The sequence below is a fragment of the Sturnira hondurensis genome, unplaced genomic scaffold, assembly GCF_014824575.4.
Source record: "Sturnira hondurensis isolate 20B ecotype Veracruz unplaced genomic scaffold, ASM1482457v3 Scaffold0011178, whole genome shotgun sequence".
NCBI lineage: Eukaryota > Metazoa > Chordata > Mammalia > Chiroptera > Phyllostomidae > Sturnira > Sturnira hondurensis.
Window position 1 is genome coordinate 977,007 of NW_028083809.1, and position 21,520 is coordinate 998,526.

The 21,520-nt window shown below is 44.8% G+C and overlaps 1 protein-coding gene across 6 annotated transcripts in view; it reads left to right on the forward strand.

Moving 5' to 3' along the window:
• Positions 1-21,520, forward strand: part of MACROH2A1 (macroH2A.1 histone) — a 69,092-nt gene that overhangs the window by 36,256 nt on the left and 11,316 nt on the right. Inside the window, exons 5-6 of one of the 6 annotated variants that reach the window (XM_037059500.1) lie at positions 10,343-10,453; positions 18,997-19,083. In XM_037059500.1, the coding sequence (XP_036915395.1) occupies positions 10,343-10,453; positions 18,997-19,083 (198 nt within the window). Of the gene's footprint in view, positions 1-10,342; positions 10,454-11,270; positions 11,425-17,303; positions 17,404-18,996; positions 19,088-21,520 lie in introns of those variants that run through there. The other 5 variants (XM_037059501.1, XM_037059498.1, XM_037059496.1 and 2 more) reach the window with 5 other exon arrangements.

The following is a 21,520-nucleotide window of genomic DNA, read 5'->3' on the forward strand; positions in this document are numbered from 1 at the left end:
ATTGCTTTGGCAATTGAGGGTCTTTTGTGGTTCCACACACATTTTAGGATTGATTGTGTGGTTTCTGTGAAAAATGTCAGTAAATACCCATTGGAATTTTATTAGGAATTGTATCAAATCTGTAGATTTGGGTAGTATGGATTTTAACAATATTAATTCTTCCAATTCATAAGCATAAAATATCTTTCCATTTATTTGTGTCTTCAGTTTCTTTCACTAATGTCTTACAGTTTCCAGGGTAGAGGTCTTTCATCTCCTTGGTTAAATGTATGTCTAGGTATTTTATTCTTTTTGATGTATTATAAATAGGATAGATTTTGTAGCTTTTCTGATAGCACATTATTAATGTATAGAAACAAAACTGATTTTTGTGTATTGATTTTGTATCCTGCAACTTTACTGAATTTGTTGACTAATTTTAACAGGCTTTTTGATACAGTCTTTAGGGTTTTCTATACATATTGTCATGACATCTGAAAATACCCAGTTTTCTTTCTTTCTTTCTTTCTGATTTGGATGTCTTTTATTTATTTTTCCTGCCTAATTGCTGTAGCTAGGACTTCCAGTACTATGTTGGAAAAAAGTAACAAGAATAGGCATTCTTGTCTTGTTCTTGCTCTTAGAAGAAAAGCGTTCAGCTTTTTCCGTTATTCAGCATGTTGTTAACTGTGCACTTGTCATATGTGGCCTTTATTATGTTGAGGCACATTCCCTCTGTACCCACTTCAGTGAGAGCTTTTTATCATAAATGAATATTGAATTTTGTCAAACAATTTTCTTCCTTCTACTAATATCATAATATGATTTTTGTCCTTCATTTGTGAATATGGGGTATCACATGATTAATTTGTGAATGCTGAACAATCCTTGCTTCCCTGGAATAAATTCCACTTGATCATGATATATGATCCTTATCATGTATTTTTGAATTTGGTTTGCTAATATCTTGTTAAAGATTTTTGCATCGGGTATATTAGCCTGTAATTTTCTTTTCCTTTGGCATCTTTTGTCTGGTTTTGTTATTAGGGCATTGCTGGCCTCGTAAAATGAGTTTGGAAGTATTCCCTGCTCTTCTATGTTTTAGAAGCATTTCAGAAGGATTTGTATTAATTCTTCTTTAAATCTTTGGTAGAAATCACCAGTGAAATGTCCTGGTCCTGGACTTTTGATTATTGAGTCTCCTGGCCCTGTCTGGAGGTTTTTGTTTATTGACTCAATCTTTTTACCAGTAATTAGTCTGTTCACTTGTTCTTTTTCTTCATGATTCAGTGTTGGTAGATTGAATGTTTGTAGGAGTTTATCCGTTTCGTCTAGGTGTCTGATTTTCTGGCACATAAGTTGTATTTTTAGTCTATTTTTATTCTTTGTATCTCTGTGCTATCAGTTGTAATGTTTCCTCTTTCATTTCTGATTTTATTTGATTTTATTTCTTGGTAAAGCTAGCCAAAACTTTGTCCATTTTGTTTATTTTTTCAAATGTCAGCTCTTAGTTTCATTGATCTTTTCTGTTGTTTTTAGTGTGTTTCATTTATTTCTATTCTGATCTTTATTTCCTTCTTTCTGCTAACTTTGCACTCTATTCTTTTTCTGGTTCCCTGGGGTGTTTTGAAGTTAGGTTGTTTATTTGAGATTTTTCTTGTTTTGTTTTGTTTCTTTTTTTTTGTGGAATTTATCATTAAATTTCCCTCTTAAACCTGCTTTTGCTTTCTCTTACAAGTTTTGGCATATTATATTTCCATATTTCTCAAGATTTTTCTTATTTCCCTTTTGATTTATCCTTTGACCCAGTGGTTTACTAACATGTTGTTTAATCTCCACATATTTGTGTATTTATCAGAATTCTTGTCATTGATTTCTACTTCCATTTTTCTGACCACTGTAGTCAGAAAAGATGCTTGATATGATTCCAGTCTCCTTAGATTGATCAGGGCTTGTTTGGTGGCCGAACACATGGTCCGTCATGGAGAAAGTTTCATGTGCACTTGAGAAGAGTGTGCGTTCTGTTGCTTTGGATGGAACGTTCTGTACATGTCTGTTAATTCCATCTGGTATAATGTGTCACTTAAGGCTGATGTTTCCTAGTTCACTTTTTGTCTGGATGATATGATCATTGATGAAAATGGGGTTCTTATGTCTCCTAGTATTGTATTACTTTCTATTTAGAATACTTCCCTTTATGTTAATATTGGCTTTATGTATTTATGTGTTCCTGTGTGGTCTGCATAAATATTTACAAAGGTTATATCCTCCTGTTGGATCGATCCTTTTATCATTATATAATGGCCTTCCTTGTCTGCTATTGCAGTCTTGGTTTTAAAGTCCATTTTGTCTGATGCAAGTATAGCTATCACAGCTTTCTTTCAATTTCCACTGACATGGAAAATCTTTTTCTGTCCCTTCACTTTCAGCCTGTGTGTGTCCTTGAATCTCAGGTAGCTTTCTTGTAGGCAGCATATAGATAGGTCTTGTGTCTTCATTCAGCCCCTTTCTGTCTCGTTTAGAGAATTTAGTTCATTTGCATTTAAAGTAGTTACTGGTAGGTACGTACTTATTGCAGTCTTGTATTTTGGGCTTTTTGTAGTTCCTCTGTTTCTTTCTCATTCTCTTGCTCTCTTTGTGATTTGATGATATTTTTAGTGGTATGATTAGGTAGGTACCTTTCTCTTTTTTGTGTATGTCAATAATGGGCTTTTGCTTTAAAAGTGATTAATATACCACTTTTACTGTACAATTATCTTCACCAGTGAGATTTATACCTCATACTTTTTCTGTTACTAATTAGCACCCTTTCTTTGAGCTTAAAGAAGTTCTATTAACTTTTTTTTTTGTAAGGCTGGTTTAGTGGTTAACTTCTCCCCTTTAATTTTGAAGGAAAACTTTGCTGGGTGGTAAAGTATTCTTGGCTAGAAGGTTTTTGTTTTGTTTTGTTTTGTTTGTTTTTATTTTAGCACTTTGAATATATTGCGCCACTCCCTTCAGACCTGCAGTTTCTACTTACAAATCTGCTTATACTCTTTTGGGGACTCCTTTGTATGTAACAAGTTGTTCTCTCTTGTTGTTTTTAAGATTCTATTTCTGTATTTCTCTCTTGCCATTCTAATTATAATGTGTGTCAGGTGGATTTCTTTGGTGTTATCTTATTTGCAGTTCTCTGGGCTTCCTGGCAGGATTTTCTTCTTTTTTATGGATGAATAACATTCCATTGTGTGTGTGTGTGTGTGCGCGTGCGCGCTCACACACACGATAGGGTGGGCAAAAGTAGATTTTTTTTGCCATTGTGATATTCTTTTGAGTGAATAAAGCTTCTGTAATAACCGTACCTGCTCCTCCTTTGCTCACCCCTGCGTGTACTGCTGAAAATCATCAGCATTAATGCCCACAGGTTAATCCTCACCTGCCTGCTCCGGCACTGCCAACACAGGGAAGCTTTCAGGCTCCTCCCGGTAAAACCATCCCAAAGGCCCAGGTGCCCAGAGCTCTGTCAGTCAGGGCTTCTCACCTCCTCAGGTGGTTTAGGAAACCTTTGTCTCACACGTTCAGAATTGACAGCTACATTTTCATAATATATTTAAGTATCTACAAAGGGTATAATTTTTCATATATGATAAAATTGACATTTAAAAAGAAAACTTTCATCACTCATTTAAATGTATATAAAGAAATCTAAATACTGTGATGATTTGATATACCCTCATCATTTTAAAAAATGCACAGGCTTTTTTTTAATAGTTGGGAATTTGACATTACGTTTCTCCTTGGGCCCTTATTTCCTTGCCCCACAAATTTTATCCTAATGTCACACACTTTTATGCTTCTAGTATTTTACTGATCTTCACAACAAAAATGATGTATATAAATTCAAATTTAAAAATTTTTCATAAAAGCACTAAAGGTTATGGATTTTATAGGCGTGAAGGATGGTCACATTTATTAATAATACACAATTGATCAAACTGACAAATATATTACAAATTTTAATAACAAGGAAAAAATGAAATTTTCTTGGCATTGGATGGTGTGGATGGAGACAGTTTTTCAATGAACTCAAGTATTGTAAGATGAGTGTTACTTACTGCTAAAATGAAATAGGATTCAGCTCCCTATGCTTTTATATTTATAGGTATAAGTCCCTGGAAAATCTTGTTCAGAGAAATAATTAAATAGGAATGGAGAAGATTTTGTAACAGCAACATTACTCAGTCCCCTGAATTCTTTTTGAGTTACATGCCAACAATCACATAGTAATCTGTCATCAATTTGTTTTAATAAATGTTTTATTGTGGAATCGTTTTAAATTACAGAAAAGTTACAAAGACAGTACAGAGAGTTTCTGAGTGTCCCTTTCCTTGTTAACATCTTGCATAAACCTGGTACATTAGTCACATCTAAGAAACCAGCACCAGTGCGTTACTATTAACTACATCAGTCTGCTCTTTAATGATCTATCAGCTGTTCACTCGGTTTGGTATTTCTTCAGTTTTGTTGAAAGCATGGAATTAGAAACATCTGACTTGCAAAAGGATTTGCCATCCAGCCTTTCCCTTTCTAGTTTCCTGGGAAGTATATCAAGACAGTTTTACCAAGATTTACCTTGTAATTGTTGATTATACCTGTTTTTCTTTCATGTGTCAAATCTGATGCATTAAGTGAGGAAAACCCAAATAGTAATAACTGTAATATATCTTCTCTGCTATCATATTTTATAAAATGCTTTTTGTCTTCTCACTTATATTAAAACTTTGGAGCTTCAGATTTATCTCATTTAATTTGTGGGAAATGTTCCAGGTTAGCTATATAACCTACATGCCAAAACAGTCCTTATTGTTAAAGAATTTGGCAAAATCAGACCTATTTTTCAATGTTAGTAAAAATGTTAATATGTTGATGAATTTGAGTCCTAAATGGACAAAAGGACAGGGTACAAGCCTTGCCCAGGGTCTACTGCCCAGATTTGTCCTGCAGGAACAAATGACCACCTGTAATATTTCCTACCCCCTGCTTTTTAAAAAAAAATTCCGATTACAGTTGAAATATAACATTACATTAGTTTCAGGTGTACAACATAGTGATTAGACATTTATATAACCTATGAAAGGATCACCTCAATAAGTCTAGTAGCCATCATAGTAATTGCAATATTATTGACATATCCCCTGTGCTAAACTGTACATCCCGTGACTGTTTTTATAACTGGCAATTTGTACTTCTTAATCCCTTCACCTTTTTTAGCCATCCCTCCCCTGCAGTCTGGCAGCCATCAATTTATTCTGTATCTATGAGTTTCTGTTCTGTTTATTAGATTCCACATATAAGTGAAATCATATGGTATCTGTCTTTCTGTGTCTCACTTATTTCACTTAGCACCACATCCTTTAGGTTCACCCATGTTGTTCCAGGTATCAAGATTTCATTATTTTTAATGGCTGAGAAGATTTCCATAGTGTATCTGTACCACATCTTCATTCAGTCATCTGTTGACAGGCACTCGGGCTGTTCCATATTTTGGCTGTTATAAATAATGCTGCAATGAACATAGGGATGCATATTTTTTGCTAAGTTAGTGTTTCAGATTTCTTCCCAGAAGTGGAATTGCTGGGTCATATGGTAGTTCTAGTTTTAATGTTTTGGTTTGCAGGACCGCGCTCAATCCACTGAGCTACACCAGCCAGGGCCTTAGTTTTAATTTTTTGAAGAACCCTCATGCTGTGTTCCTTAGTGGCTAAACCAATTTACAATGCAACTGTGTACAAGGGTTCCCTTTTCTCCACATCCTCACCAACACTTGTTGTTTGTGGGTTTATTGATGATAGTCATTCTGACGGGTATGAGGGGATACTTCATCATGATTTTAATTTGCATTTCCCTGATGATTAGTGATGTTGAGCATCTGTTCATGTCAGTTGGCCATCTCTGTGTCCTCTTTGGAAAAATGTCTATTTAGGTCCTCTGTCAATTTTTTAATTGGATTGTTTGTGGGGTTTTTGGTGTTAAGTTATATGAGTTCCTAGTATCATCGGCAGATATCTCCCTTCCATTCAGTTGGTCATCTTTTCATTTTGTTGATGGTTTCCTTTACTGTGCAAAACTCTTCAGTTTGATGCAGTCCCATTTATTTATTGTTTCCTTTGTTTCCCTTGCCTGAGGAGACATTCAAAAAAATATTATAAGAACAGTGTCAACCCTAGCTGGTGTGGCTTAGTGAATTGAGTGCCAGCCTGTGAACCAAAGGGTCGCTGGTTCAGTTCCTAGTCGGGGTACATGCATGGGTTGCAGGCCGAGTCACCAGTAGGGGACTCATGAGAGGAATCACACATTGATGTCTCCCTCTCTTTCTTCCTCCCTTCTCCTCTCTCTAAAAATAAATAAATCTTAAAAATAAAAAGGACCAGCTCTTAGTTTCATTGATCTTTTCTGTTATTTTTTAAGACTCTATTTCATTGATTTCTGTTTTGATCTTTATTGTTTACTTCCTTAGACTCATTGGGCTTTGTTTTTCTTTTTCTAGTTCCTTTCATGAAAGGTTAATGTGTTTATTTGAGTTTTTTCCCCTTAATCCTTGAAGTAGGCCGGCATTGCTCTAAAATTTCCCTCTTTGAACTGCTTTCACTGCGTCCCATAGGTTTTTGGGTCATTCTGTTTTCATTTTCATTTGTCTCAAGGTAACTTTTGATTTCTTCTTCGGTAGGACTGTTGACCTTTTCACTGTTTAGTAGCATGTTATTTAACCTTCATGTGTTTGTCTGTTTTTGTTTTCTTCTTGTAATCGATTTCTAGTTTCATACCCTTGTGATTAGTGAAGGTACTTGGTATGATTTTAATCTTCTTAAATTTATCAAGGCTTATTTTGTGTTCTAATGTGTGGTCTATCCTGGAAAATGTTCTGTGTACAGTTAAGGAAAATGTATGTTCTGCTGCTTCTGGGTGACATGTCCTAAAGAATATCAATTAAGTCCATTGGGCCTAATGAGTCTTTTAAGGTCACTGTTTCCTTGTTGATTTTCTGTCTGGATGATTTGTCCATTGATATCAATAGGGTGCTGAAGTCCCCTAGTATGACTGTCTTACTATTGATCTCTCCCTTTATGTTTGTCCATATTTGCTCTCTCTCTGTAGGCGCCCCTAGATTGGGTGCATAGACTATTATTTGTGAATTTTGTCCTCTTTTTGGATTGATCCCTTTATCATTACGAAATGCCCTCTTTTGTCTCTTGTTACAGCCCCTGTTTTAGAGTCTGTTTTCTCTGGTATAAATATGGCTACCCCAGCTTTTTCTTTTTTTCATTTTCATTTGCATGAAATACCTTTTTTCATCTCATTTTTAGCTCATGTGTGTGTTGATCTGAAGTGGTTCTCTTGCAGGTAGCGTATGCATGTGTCTTGTCTTTCTATTTATTCAGCCACCCTGTGTCTTTTGATTACAGCATTTAGTCCATTTACATTTAAAGTAATTATTGATAGGTATGTAGTTATTGCCATTTTATTGTTTTTTCATTATTTTTGTAATTCTCTTTAATCTGATTCTTAGTCTCTTGCTCTGTTCTGTTGTATGTTGATAACTTTCTATAGTTTTGTGTGTGGATTTCTTTATCCCTTTTAAAATGATCTCCTGTGGATTTTTGGCTTGTGGTTACCATGTACTTCTTATACAAAAAGCTGTGTTTATAGCACTGTATTTTAGGTTGTTGGTTGCTTAAGTTGAAACACAATTTAAGCACCACAAGTCTTACTTGACCCCTCCATGATTATGTTTTTGTGATTATTTTTTACTTTGTGTCTATATCAATTTATTGTTGTAATTACACATGATCTTCGTACTTTTGCCATTTAACCTTTGTACTAGCTTTATAGTAGATTGATCTACTTCTTTTATTATGTGTTTGCCTTTGTGAGAATTTTTCTCTTTTCCATATTTTCTTATTCATATTTTTTATCTTTTCTTCTTAAAGAAATCCCTTTAACATTTCTTGTAATACTCATTTAGTGGTGATGAAGTCTTAGTTTTTTTACCACCTGTGAACCTCTTTTCTCTCTTTCTCTCTCTCTCTCTTGATTCTAAAGGGATAGAGTGGTCTTACTGTAGGTCCTTGCTTTTCACTTTGAGTATTTCATGCCAACCCCTTCTGGTCTGAAATGTTTCTGTTGAGAAATAAGCAATAGTCTTAGGGGAGCTCCCCTGTATGTCACTAACTGCTTTTCTCTTGCTACTTTTATTGTTCTCTACTTATGTTTTACCTTTGGCATTTTCATTGTGACATGTCTTGATGGGGGCCTCTTTGGGTTCATGTTATTTGGGACTCTGATTCCTGAACTTGTGTATCTATTTCTGTCAGCTGTTATTCTTTCACATCAGAATTTCAATTCCTTGCTCTCTTCTTGTTTGTGTACCTCTGTAATGCAAATGTCGCTATGTTTGATGTTGTCCAAGAGGTCCCTTAAACCAGAGGTCCCCAACCCCTGGGCCATAAACCAGTACCGATCTATGGCCTGTTAGGAACCAGGCCATACAGCAGGAGGTGAGCAGCAGGTGAATGAACGAAGCTTCACTCGCATTACCGCCTGAGTTCTGCTTCCTGTTCCCCCATGTCCCAGCCTGGTGCATGGAAAATTGCCTTTTCCATGAAACTGGTACCTGGTGCCAAAAAGGTTGGGGGCTGCTGCCTTAACCATCCTTACTTTTTTAAAAAAATTTTTGCTGTTCTGATTGGTGGTTTTCTGCTACCTTGTCTTCCAGATTGCTGATATGATCCTCTGTTTCATCTAATGTGCTGTTGAGTCCATCTAATGAATTCTTCATTTCAGTTTTTGTATTCCTCATTTTTAACTTGTTATCTATCTCTTTGTGTAAGTTCTCACTTAGTTCATCTATTTTTGTCCTAAGTTCATGGAACAGTCTTATAACCAGTGTTTTGAACTCTCTGTCTGGTAGATTACTTGCCTCCATTTCATTTAGCTCTTTCTGGAGTATTCTCCTATTTGTCACTTGGGACATGCTTGTTTCCTTATATTGGCTGTCTCCCTGTGTGTGTTTCTGTGTATTAAGTAGATCTTCTAAGTCTCAGTCTTGGCAGTGTGGCCTTAGGTAGTGGTCTTGTGGGCCCAGTGGCACCATCTCCCTGGCCACCTGAGCCAAGTGTCCCTGGTGTGGGTAGAGTGTGTCATCCTGTTGCAGTTGAGCCTTGATCACTGTTGGCACATCAGTGGGTGGGACTGACCCTCAGGCTGACCAGCTGTGAGGACTGGACGTGACTCTAGAGACGTTCTGCTTTCTTGATTTCGTTCCCACTGGAGCCTCCCTTAGGAGGGATGTACTTCTTGGCAATCATTGGGGCAAGGAAAGGGTTTAGTGTCTAAGCAAAAATTGTCATTGTTACCACTGTCATCACTCTACAATATATGTGGATGCAGAAAATCCCCAAATGACTCGAAATATCCTTTTTTTTTTTTTAAACACAAGCCTCATCCTTAGCCAAGATATGTAAAAGACCAGGAAAGACTTGCACTCTTCCCGGGTGTGCCATGCTAGTGTATAGTCTGGGAAGTGGGAGAAGGGTGGTTGTGCAAGGAAGCCCAACATGAACCCTTGGCCACAGGCTTAAGTCATTCTTAGGGCTGGTCAATTTTAGGAAAAGTACATGATGAGAAAGTCAAGGATCTGGAAACTGATGAAACTTCTCCATGCAACATAAGTCTGGAAAGGCTCTTGGGAACCCCAGGATACACAACTTCAGACTGAATGATGCTGAACATGCTGGGATCCATGCCTCCAATGGGGGCGGGGGGGTCTCCAGGCAGGTGGTGGGCTCACCAAGACGCTCCCCATGGATCCTTCTCCAGGGCTGGTTTTACTGAAGGGGAGTCCAGGAGTCTTACCCCCTGGGCTGGGGAGAGTTGGAAGACTGTGGTCCTCAGTCTGCTTTTGGCTCTTTGAGAACTAATGACCTAGAACAATTTGTTTTTCTCTTCAAACTTGAATAGTGTACAGCCACCTAGAAAGGGGAGACTGTTAATTAAAAAACGTATGTTAGACCAAGTACATGTACTTGGTCTAAATCTATGAAAATAGTTCTGTTCTAAATTATCAGTGAAAAGTTTTGCCTTTGATAGCAATTTTTTAGATTATAAAGTGCTGAAAATACAATTTGACATTTTTCATAGAATTCTTATACTTCAAAATAACATGCACCCCTGCTGTGAGAAAAACTGAGGGGTGCTATCTATTTAGTTTCCTGTTTTCTCTTGAGTGCTATGGGCAAGACCTGTGAGCTTTGCCCTAGTCAGACACGCCCAGATGCGTGTGGCTCTACCTGTGCAGGCGTCGTACTAACTCTTCCATTTGTGCAAGAAGAAGCAGGGAGAAGTCAGCAAGGCAGCCAGTGCCGACAGCACGACCGAGGGCACGCCCACCGATGGCTTCACAGTTCTCTCCACCAAGAGCCTCTTCCTTGGCCAGAAGGTAGGCAAACGTGCAGCCTTGGCCTGCTCTTGGGCCCTGGGAAGGAGGGGCACAGGCCACCTCTACTGGCAGGAAGGCCTGGGGATTATAGAGGCCACTCCTGGTCTCATGGGGCGTGGGTGGTAAGAATGGGGGTGGAGGGCTTTAGGAGGGGCCTCCTCAGAAGGCTGGCAGGTGGGAAGAGGATGTGGTGGTAAAGATGAGGGAAGGGCTCCTGTGGGGTGTCGGGACACCCTGGTCAGCCTTCAGAAGGAGCTGTTTATGTGGTGTCGCCTGGTCATCCCATAGCACTGGCCAGAGAAACAGCCAGAAGTTAAAACTGGGTCCTGGAAAAGCAGAGATCTAGCAGGCAGCCCGTGCATTGTGCTGGGCACTGAAGGTAGAGCCCCCAACCTGGGGGACGGGGTTGTTTCTAGAGGTACATAAGGGGTGCGCGGAGCCGCCTGACGACTCCTCTAGCCAGTTGTTTGGTTTTGTTAACTGTGGGCAGTATATTTTCAGCTGCCCCAGTGATGCAACTTTGCCAGGACATCATGGTTTTGTAAAAGATGATTCACTTTTGTTGAAAATAAAAATGATGCAGGGGCTTTTAAGACCCGAGAGGGAGAACAAATTAATCCTCTGATGACACTAAAAATGGGGGTGGAGAGAGAGCGAATTAAACTCTTCTTAATGTTCTTACTCCTGCATGTTAAAAAGTTAAAGACATGAATTTGGCCTTCCATATAAATTGTATGAGTTTGAATGTGGTCAACAACTTGGTTCTGACACTGCATCATTTTTAAAACCTCACTGTCGATTTTCTTTTGCATCTCAGTGACAGTCCTCCTGCGCACGTCATTCATTGCAAGTGCTCCTTGTCCCTCCGCCCTCTCCTGTCGCTAATGGCACTCGGGTTTCATGATGCAGTTCCAGTGGTGGCCTCTGTGTTCCGGCAAATAACCATTACAGTTTGCATTTTATAACCATCACCTGTATTTTGTGTGCATTTCTCCAAGGAAAAAACTAAGCAGCCCTAGTTGTCATCTTAAGGTCTGGGGCTTTGAAAGTTTTGTTTAAAATATTTTTTATTTATTTAAACAATATCAACTCAGCAGAGACCCACCTGGGTCTCCTCGCCCACCCTTTAACATGTTCTTTGAGTAACGCATTGAAAGTCAGTGTGCCCTGTCGTCAAATTGTTGGGTTTGAGTGACAGCGTGGAAACCCCTGCTAGTTAGGACTAGCTCCTGTGTGCCTCAGGTCGCAATGCAGACGATTGGCCAGGACTCGGAAGCCCATTGACCAGGTAGGACAGTTCAGCCCCCTGGAGTCACCTTCTCCCTCACTCCTTCCCCAGCCCTGTCCCCGGATGCCCTGCCCTCCCCATTTCCGGTGTTGTTCTTGCTACCTACCGCTTGTGGGCTCCCCCAGAGTCAGCCTCAGATCGGAACTCTTCACACCCTTTGCTGGATAAGCACACATATTTCCAAAATTGCAGCACTCAGCCCTGCAAATGGATGCCCCTCTCAATCTTGGGATAAGGGTCTTGCCCGGGCTCTGCTGCCTGCGAGCCCTGGAAGGGAGGTGGCAAAGGCTGTCCTACACCTGTGGCTGTAGGTGTAGGACAAGGGCTGCAAGCGCCGCAACCTTTTAAAATGTTGTTATACACGTTCACTTGGACTTGGATTTTAAGAAATGTTTCAAAAAGGGTCCTTGAGAACCATGACTAGATGGTGAGGCCATACAGTCCTACGAGTCTTGTTTTTCCACCCACGATGATGAGACCAAGGCTTGAATATTGCACGCAGGCCGGGGTGGAGAGAGGCAACGCTGCTCCCTGCGGCTGCGTAAGGCATGGTTGCCAAGCTCCTCACGGGTGCTGCAGGCTGCTCTGAGGAGGCGGGGACCCCCTTGTTGATGAGGACTTTTATATACCGAAGTCTCAGAAGTCATCGCCCTCACTGTGCCACAGGTTCACCCAGTGTTCACACACAGTGTGGAACACGTTCAGAATCCGACTCAGCTGAGAGGTTTCCCTTCGCAGTTCAACGAAGATGTGCAGCCCCTTATTAGAGCTATAAAAACCTGATTATTTTATTTCCCAGAAATACTTCCAGTGTGTATTTCTGTAAATCTGTGTCAGCGGTGGACTGACTGAGGCCTCCTGGCAGGGTCAGTGTTACCTGAAGCAGCTGGGAAGGCGGTGTCAGGAGGGACAGCGAGTCTTCCCGCCTCCCTGGCTATCAGGGTGGCAGCCACAGCCCTTAGGCTACTGCAGGCAGGGTGGGTTCCATGGGTTTGCTCCCTCTGGTCCAGACACTCTGCCCCTGGGGCTGGGAAGCTGTAAGGAGACAAGGAGCTCTTGCAGCAGCAATGAGGAGGGAGGGCTGTCACCTCATTCCACCTGTGGCTGCTGATCGATCGGCTCCTGGTCCTCCAGCGGTGTCCACATGTGTCCTTATATTTGTGTGACACATTCTAGCCTGAAACACGGCAGATGCCACTGCTAGACCTGAAGCTTCCAGGGAAATTCAGGCCAGGCTGCATGCAAGGTAGACGGCAGAGTACCAATGAAGGAGTCCTTTCATCCCGGGGCAAGTGTAGGAGAGTCAGCCCTCGAGGGGGCCACAGAGAACATGGTTCTCTGTGAGGATAGGGTCGGTTCAATGGGAGACATTGCCCTTTTGGTCCTCCCTCTGACTTTGGGGATAGAAGAGGAGTTGCATTTCATGTGACTCCACGAGGAAACATGACCTGCCAGGCTTCTCCTTCCTTGTCCATCATGAGGGAATGAGAGACACCAAAAATTGGCAATTACAGACTAAACATATGCTACTCCTAGAATCTTTAACCACCATTTTTATTTTCAAAAATCGAATTTTTGATTGGGTTATGTGAACGAGTAGGTTTGTACTATTTCTTGCATCCAAGTGGGCCATGTGAAAGCTGGGTATCTATCCAGCATCTCTAAGCCGCTGGCTCCTACCCTATCCTAGGAAGCCCCTTCCTGGTGGTCCCTCAACAGTGGGTGCCAACCTCCCTTCCAGGGTGGCCAGCTTGGCTCTGGCCACCTCGGGTCCAAGACAGGCCAAGGGCCTGGTTCCCAAGCTGCTTGCAGGGAAGGAGGATGTTCACTTCATCTCAGAGTGGTGTCATGGTGTGGGGTGTCAATTCTGCCCCGTCCGCGTGCCCACGGAAACTCGAGTGCTGTCTCAGGCCTTGCGTGGCACTCGGGTCAGCGGGCAGCGCCCCTCTGCCTGCATGGAGCTCGCACCTAACAAGGTCACGCCCTGAGTGAGCACAGGGGCTAATGTGGGCACGGCGACTTTAGAGGGACAGCTCGGGTGCTGTGGGCATCAGCGGTGGCTGCAGCAGAGCCAGTGGCAGTTGGGATGATCAGGCCCCAGGGGTGGAGGGGATCCTGAAGGACACTCGACTCTGTCCCCTCCTCCCAACTCTGCAGCCAGGCAGGACCCCCTTCTTCTCTGTAACTGCCTGTACCCTTTGGTCACTCTCTCCAGTGGCCAGCAGTCTCCACGGGTATTTTACCCGCACCCCCCCCCAAACTANCCGTCCGCGTGCCCACGGAAACTCGAGTGCTGTCTCAGGCCTTGCGTGGCACTCGGGTCAGCGGGCAGCGCCCTCTGCCTGCATGGAGCTCGCACCTAACAAGGTCACGCCCTGAGTGAGCACAGGGGCTAATGTGGGCACGGCAACTTTAGAGGGACAGCTCGGGTGCTGTGGGCATCAGCGGTGGCTGCAGCAGAGCCAGTGGCAGTTGGGATGATCAGGCCCCAGGGGTGGAGGGGATCCTGAAGGACACTCGACTCTGTCCCCTCCTCCCAACTCTGCAGCCAGGCAGGACCCCCTTCTTCTCTGTAACTGCCTGTACCCTTTGGTCACTCTCTCCAGTGGCCAGCAGTCTCCACGGGTATTTTACCCGCACCCCCCCCCAAACTATGGTTTAAAACAGTTTCCTATCTTTCCCAGTGCTGAGACAAAGAAAGAGTCTCTTTATTCTAAAAATTCTAAAATCTTAATGACCCTCTTCCCTCCCAGAAACGGTAGTAAACTTGCGAATTCCCGCAGTTCTCCAGAAATCCGATCTCCCATCCCTCAAGCACCCTTGCTCTGCCATTTGCTTCAGACAGCCACCTGCCCCTTTGGCTGAGAGGCCCGGTCAGACTTGCCCCTGAGTGGTGGTGCTGGCAGGTCCTGGGACCTCCTGGGGCTAGATGTCTCCCACGCCCCTGCCAGGTCTGTACGTACGTGGGACGGCGCATACTTTTCAGATTTGCATGCATGGCCCATCTGTAGTCCGTGCTCACGGGTCTTCTCCTGCAGGGCAGGAGAAGCCGTATTTGTTCACACTCATCTCACTGTAGCGGCTGCCCGCGCTGCAGCCTGCCCAGGCCAGGCTGGTTACCCCTTAATCTTTCCCTAGTGCCTCTCAAAGGCAGTTTGTTCCCTCCCCATGTCTCTCCCAAGCAAACCCCCACACCAGACCCCCTCCCCAAGCACATGCTTCATAGTTAAGAGGGTTTTTTAAAAATACATATATTTGTACATATAGCAGCAAAATTGTTTTGTGGCTTAGGCCCTCACTCCGAGGACTTGGCCGAGCCCAGCACACAGCAGAGCATAGTTGGAAAGTGAAAGTGTAGGTGAGAGAGCAGCCCTTGATCAGCTGGGCATGCCCGGAGCTGGGGTGGTGGCTCCGTCAGGTGCCACGCTCTGTGCCCCTGAGAGCCCGGCTGCTTCTGGTCAGGAGGGAACCCTCCAAGGATTGGGAGTCCTGTTTGCAACCACTGCCTCCCTTTGGCAAAGCCACACAGGCTTCTGTCCCCACCCTGGGCAGAGTCTGAGGCTGGCTGCGGGGTCTTCGCGGCGAGTTGAATCAGAGCCCGTGGAAAGAGGTGATTTTTCAGTGAGGTGTTTCTGAATGCAGATCCAGAAGCATCTATGCACTTAGAAAAAATAGTGTGAATTTGAAGGATTTGCATAAGTACAGTTTTTCTGCAAACAGAAAAGGAATCTCGCAGATGTATGCTCATCTCCTCCACAGTACACCAAGTGAAGCATTGGTTTTTCCTCCTCCTTCCCCACCAACTTCCTGCCACTTGCACACCGTGCAGGGGTTTTTTTTTCCAGTGGGGTGGGGGACAGAGTATTGGCCTAATTTGAGTTTTTATAAACAGCATTTGCTTCAAGTCAAATGGAATGTTGTCATATAATCCAACCTCTTACCTTATCCTGAACCCTGAGTGTTTGCCCACCTTGCCCTGAGACCCTGCCCCACCCGTGTCACCACATCCTCCCCAAGTGCAGCCATTAGCACCTGGCCTGATGCTGGTCTCTCTCCTGTGCCTCTGCCCTGGTGCCAGGGCCCTGTGCTTTGCAGAGCTTAGCCCCAGGGTCGTGGGCAGCCCTGAAATCATCCCGCGGGGCTGGCTGCCATAGTGCGGGAAGTCCAAGTGGAGAAAACTTGTTCTTCTTTCTCTTCCAGTCCAAACTAAAAATGCGGACCCCTGCTATGTAGCAGGGCCTCCCAGAGTCCTTCCCTGGCCATGCGACCAAATTTACTTCCACAACTGCTTTCTCACCAAGGATGATGACTTTTAGTCCATGCCGGTCCCTTTTTTGAGAATCCACTGTCAGCTTCTGTCTGGGGAGCAGAAATGTGGGTTTATATCTCTGAGGATTATGGAGTGTTTGGTTTTGTTTTCAACAAAATGTTTGGACCCAGAAATTCAGTGACTTGGAGCTCCGTTGCCAAGAGGGTCCCTGCCAAGTGTCCTCGGAGTGAGGAACCAGACAAAGGCTCCTGCTCTGCCGGGCTCAGCGGGCTGCAGTCAGCTCGCCCAGCCTGGTGTCAGACCGTCTGGGGTACCAGCTGCTCGGGGCTCACAGGCATTGCTCTTTGCATGTCACTGAAGAATGAGCATCTTGAGAAAGAAAGAGAGTGAGCTACCTTTGCTGCGGGCACCTGTACCCAAGAACAGGAAGAGGAAGAGTACGTACAGGATAGGAGTCCTGAGCCTGCTAATTTCAGTTCTCCTTGTCCCTCTCACAGCTGAACCTAGAACTTGGGATTCCTCTCATACTGAGGGTTGCTATGGCAACACAATAACAGTGGGGAGGGGGCATTTAACGACTGTTTAAAAAGAGCCAGTTGATCAGGTGCTCAGAAGACTCAGTCAGGGAAAGTGCTTGACTCATTGGGCCTCAGAGTAACTTCGCCAATAAGGTAAAAACCATTCCAAAGACAGTGACTCGCTAGAGACCTGCTGTTTCCTCCCAGGGTTCCGCCAGGCCATCAGCACCATCAGCATCACATGACTAAAGGACACATCAAATTACTGAGCAAAGACCCTTCTCCTCCTTGCTACCCCTGAGCAGTGCAGGGGGCCAGCCAGCCAGTAGTCATGGCGGTGGGGGACAGCCTTGGAGACCCATGGCCACTTGGAGGAGAACGACAGAGCTACTGGGGTTTGCCCAGACCAGCTGGGACTTCTGCACATCCCAGAGCTCAAAGGACAGGGTGGTCATACCTAGCGCCCCACCCAGCAGTGAGTGTCCTGATCCTAGGGCCTGGCAGCTGCCCCCCAATCACAAGTCCTTTTAGGGATGTGGATCCACCAGTCCAGGGTGGCTTGTGCCGCTCTTTTGCCTAAGCATCACCCAGTGGGCTCTGGACCCACAGGCTAGCTCTCGTCCTTTCAGCATCTGAGTGGCATTGAGTCCTTTGTTAGATTTATTTTAGGCAGTTCCCCTTTGTGCCCAGTGCACATCATCTGTGTCCCAAGGCTCGCTTCTCTGTGACTTCCCGGCTGTCCTGTTATTTCCCACCTCATGCTTTTCTTTTCAGCTGAACCTTATTCACAGTGAAATCAGTAATTTAGCCGGCTTTGAGGTGGAGGCCATAATCAATCCTACCAATGCTGACATTGACCTTAAAGATGACCTAGGTAATTGGGAATGGGGTTTGGCACCACCAGCTGTCAGATGAAAAGTTATGGAACCCAGAATTTAGGCTCTTCATATTCTCAAACTCCAGATGGTCAAGCCAAATTTCCAAATCCAAGATGAACATTGGGGTGCAGACACTGAATGTCTGCTTACTCCGGGCTGTTCCAAATGGAAGTGATCGGATGGGGTTTCATTGAGTGCAATTGGCTGCTTTCTTCCCCTTGATTATAAACCTACTGCCATCTAAATTCTCTTCCATAATGATCACACTGACTGCTGGTTACTTGGGGGGTATATTTTAAAAATGTGTTTATTTTTTTTAAGAACTGAAAAATCTCAGGTAACTCCAAAATGATAGTTTCTCCATTTGAGCCTTACAGTGACACTCAAAGCTTGAAAGCCCCTGAAAAGGGAGACAAGCTGCATCAGGATACAATCAAGCTTATTTTAATCCACCAGTCAATTGGTTTTCCCCAAATGTACCACCTGTTGTCAATTCAACTTGTTTTTACAACTGAAAACAGTGTGTGACTGAGTGTCCCCATCACAAATGATTTGGGTAGAGGATGACATTAAAAAGAAGAGCAGTATTTCCGAGAGCATTCCTGCAGAGGAAAGCTCTGCCCCATGAGCCCCAGGGTCTCCCTGCTCAGGAGTGTCCCACTCTGCGGCTTCGTCTTTGTCCAGCAGAGTGGTGAGCTCAGGGGCACCAGAAAGGCCCCTGTCATCTTGGCTGTGAGCCTTGCTGGGGGCAGCCTCGCGCCCATGCTGGCTTAGGTGCGTTCTGTGCACCCTCAGCTCCCACCTGGGGCTGCCTTGGGAAGCCAGCAGTTTCTGACCGCGCCAGAGAGGTGTGTTGCAGAGCCCAGGCCCAGCAGGGGGCGGACGTCTGGGACCTGGGACTCAGCAGGGCCCTGCTCGAACTTGTTTTCCAACTGCCTCCATCAGACACCCTCTTTAATAAAAGCCACATGCTGGGAAAAGCAAGTATTCTGTCCTGTTACACATAAAATACCTAAAATAAGATTACCTGGAATGAGGTAGGTCTGGAGAAACATTTGTCCTCATTGAAGGGGAAAGACAAAGGCATCCTCTCTGCGCACCTGTACTGTTTCCTCGGGGTTCAAGAGACGGGTGTCCCTTTAGACGAGCTGAACACCAAACCGGGAAGCTGACTGCTGCTGACAGAATGGAGAAACTCATTGTTTTGGTTGGCCTGGTCATCCACTTTTTTTAAAACAGACACCATGTTTTAGCAACCTTTTCTGTGGGGAGCTGGTTTTACAGGCTTTTGCGAAGTGAAACGGGGCATTCGTTGTTTTGTTATTTCTTTTAACCTTTGTAATGATCTCATGCGTGTGTTTCTCTTTTTTGGGGACTTGTCATTCAAATGTTTAATTTCAACATGTCACATTTGATATTCCTCCTCCTCACCCCCATCCACGTGTGCGCACACTCCGTGGACTGTGCCCCTTGGGCTGCTATGTTGGAATCGACCAGGTAGGCCAGCCCTGCCATGGGGCATTAGTGAATGTGCCTGTGCGTGGGTCTCGGTCCAACACAGTTGATATACATTTGTTTACCTGTTATAGTTGCAAGTTGTACAGGCTGACATTGCCTCGATCGACAGTGATGCTGTCGTTCACCCGACAAACACTGACTTCTACATCGGTGGTGAAGTAGGTAATGCCTAGCTGGGTGCTGCCGAGTGTGTGTGTGCATGGTCAGTCGGCCGCCGCAGACAGCTTGACCCTTGGACAGCTATGCAGGGCTGCATTCATTTCACACTTCCAGCTGTCCTGACCTTGCCAAGGTCTCCCGTCCCCGGGTTGTGAACATGAGAAGTATAGCTAACTGTCAGCTGGGTGCCTCATGCAGCTCACAAATGGGCACGCTTCTGGTTTGGAAACCGGTTCAGCAGCCTCATCTCTCCATTGCTTCACGAGGTGCAGCTTTGATGGAGTCTGGGTTCACATGGGACCTCGGCCACAGGGCGATGCACCCAGATCATCTGAGTGGCATCCTGCCCCACTTCTGTGCCCTCTGTGGACCAGACACACACAGGGATGGCTGCGTACCAGCCCCAGCCCCTCTCTCTGCATCAGAGCATACTCCCAAAAGTGGCCTTCAAGGCTGAGGTGCCCTCTGTGGCATTTACCCACAATCAGAACACTTGACCACACCCAAGGTTCTCAGAGCCTCTGGGGACAAAAGTCACCTGATTGCAACCAAAAGTCACCTGGTGTCCTTAGACCACTTTCGAAAAACACTCTCCTAGACCCAGAGGGCCCCTTCCCCTCCCCAGCACTGGCGCACATCATCCTGGGCTGCTGGTGCTAAATAGCTGAGGGCGGGGTGACGCCGAGAGCACTCAGGGTGCGGAGCGTGGCTGCTGACTTGCTGCTGCAGTGGGTCAGGCAGTGTGCCCTGCTTTAAAAATGTGCTGGGCACTTATGTAGTGAGACATCAGTATGATGCAAACAAAGAGAAAAAACAGTGTTGGAGCTAGGTCCCGGGGGCTTGCATCCTAACCTCACTGAGCTTGTACTGGCTATGAGGCCTGGGCAAGTCACTTAGCTCCCTGGTGCCTCAGGTTCCCTGTCTTAAAAGTAGTCGTAACAATAATACTTATGTTGAATAATAAGCAAAGCACCTTGTTCTGTGCCTGGCTTACGACTGGTGGCGACCTGTGGTCTCGCTCTTGTGTATGTATAATTTTTACAGTAGATTTGTGGGCCCCAAGAGGAGCATCTTGAGGTAGATTCAGGCACCAGCTTCCAGGAAGAATGGAGATGTTTGTAATAAGGGCAAAGGTGAGGTTATCGTGAAGGATGAGGCTCTCAGGGTTTTCACGAGTGTCCAAGACATAGGAGGGGCGCAGGTGAGCAGTCTGGCCGCCCAGCTCTGCTTCGTGTCACTGGCAAAACCTGCTGTTCCCTGTCTGCTCCAGCCCTGTGATCTGGGCCGACTGGTGTCCTGGGCATGTTGAATTTTAGACACGGGTGGAAAGTCAGGATTCACCAAATCTGCCAGGCCAAAGTGAAACCAGCTGTAGGTAATTAAAATAAACTCCTCTATGACAAGATTTTGGGGGTGTTTAAGAGCTCCTAAATCAGGCTGTTTAAGATAGACGTATTTCCTTTCTTAACCAAATGAAAACTCAGTGGGAAAGAAATACTTGCAGGAAGATAAACGACAGCCATTCTTTTATCTTTCAGCCAGGAGTGACTGAGGCCCAGATTCACCCTGCCCACCAGGGCTTTTGGTGAAATGGAAATTAGGGAACTTCCCGGTCCCAGCATGGAGGGAGCCGCCCGCACCCCCTAGAGCCCCATCCTTCCCAAACAGGGACAGTGCCCATGCTTTTCCTTCTGCCTGCTGGACCCCAGCCCGCTGCCGTGCCCGCGGTAAACATACACTAGCCTTGGTGACATGTACGGAACCTGGGTCCAAGAGCTTGCCCAAGGTCGTCTCACACACTGACACTGTCACAGCTGGGCAAAAACCTCAGCAGGTCCAGACGACCTGCGTGGCCGAGGAGGAGAGACTGCCAGGACCAGAACCCAGGCCTTCCAAAGCCCACCGCAGTGCTTTTTCTCAGAGAAGCAGTCCAAGCGAGTACTGAACCGGGACTCGCCTTATGATGCCAAACCAGCCACCAACCAGATTCGTGCCTGCTCTCAATTGGTTCCAGCTCCCACCTGGGGGTGTGAGAGGGGAAGCGAGGAAGCTAGGACGCAGTCACTCCACTCCTCCCGTTTGGTGTGAATTCCAAGCCCCGAGACTGCTGGAAGAAGGAATGCCAGTGCAGGAATGCGTAGCCCCAGTGATTAACTTGACCCATCAGAAGTTCTTTCTAACAGTGAAATAGACCACAGGCTGAGCCTGACGTTTGCCCAAGCCTAAATTCTGCTCAGGCTGTTTTGAACACTGACACCTGTGCCTGCTTTCTAAGCATGAAATAACGTTCTTGTTCTCACGGGCGTAACACGTGTTTATGCTTGGGGGCAAGGAAGCCGATTGCTTATGATTAACCCTGAAGTGAAGCCTAAAAAGCAAGAGTCTCACGTTAAGAGTGTTGACAATACAGTTGAAATGGGCCTGTTTCTTGTTAAA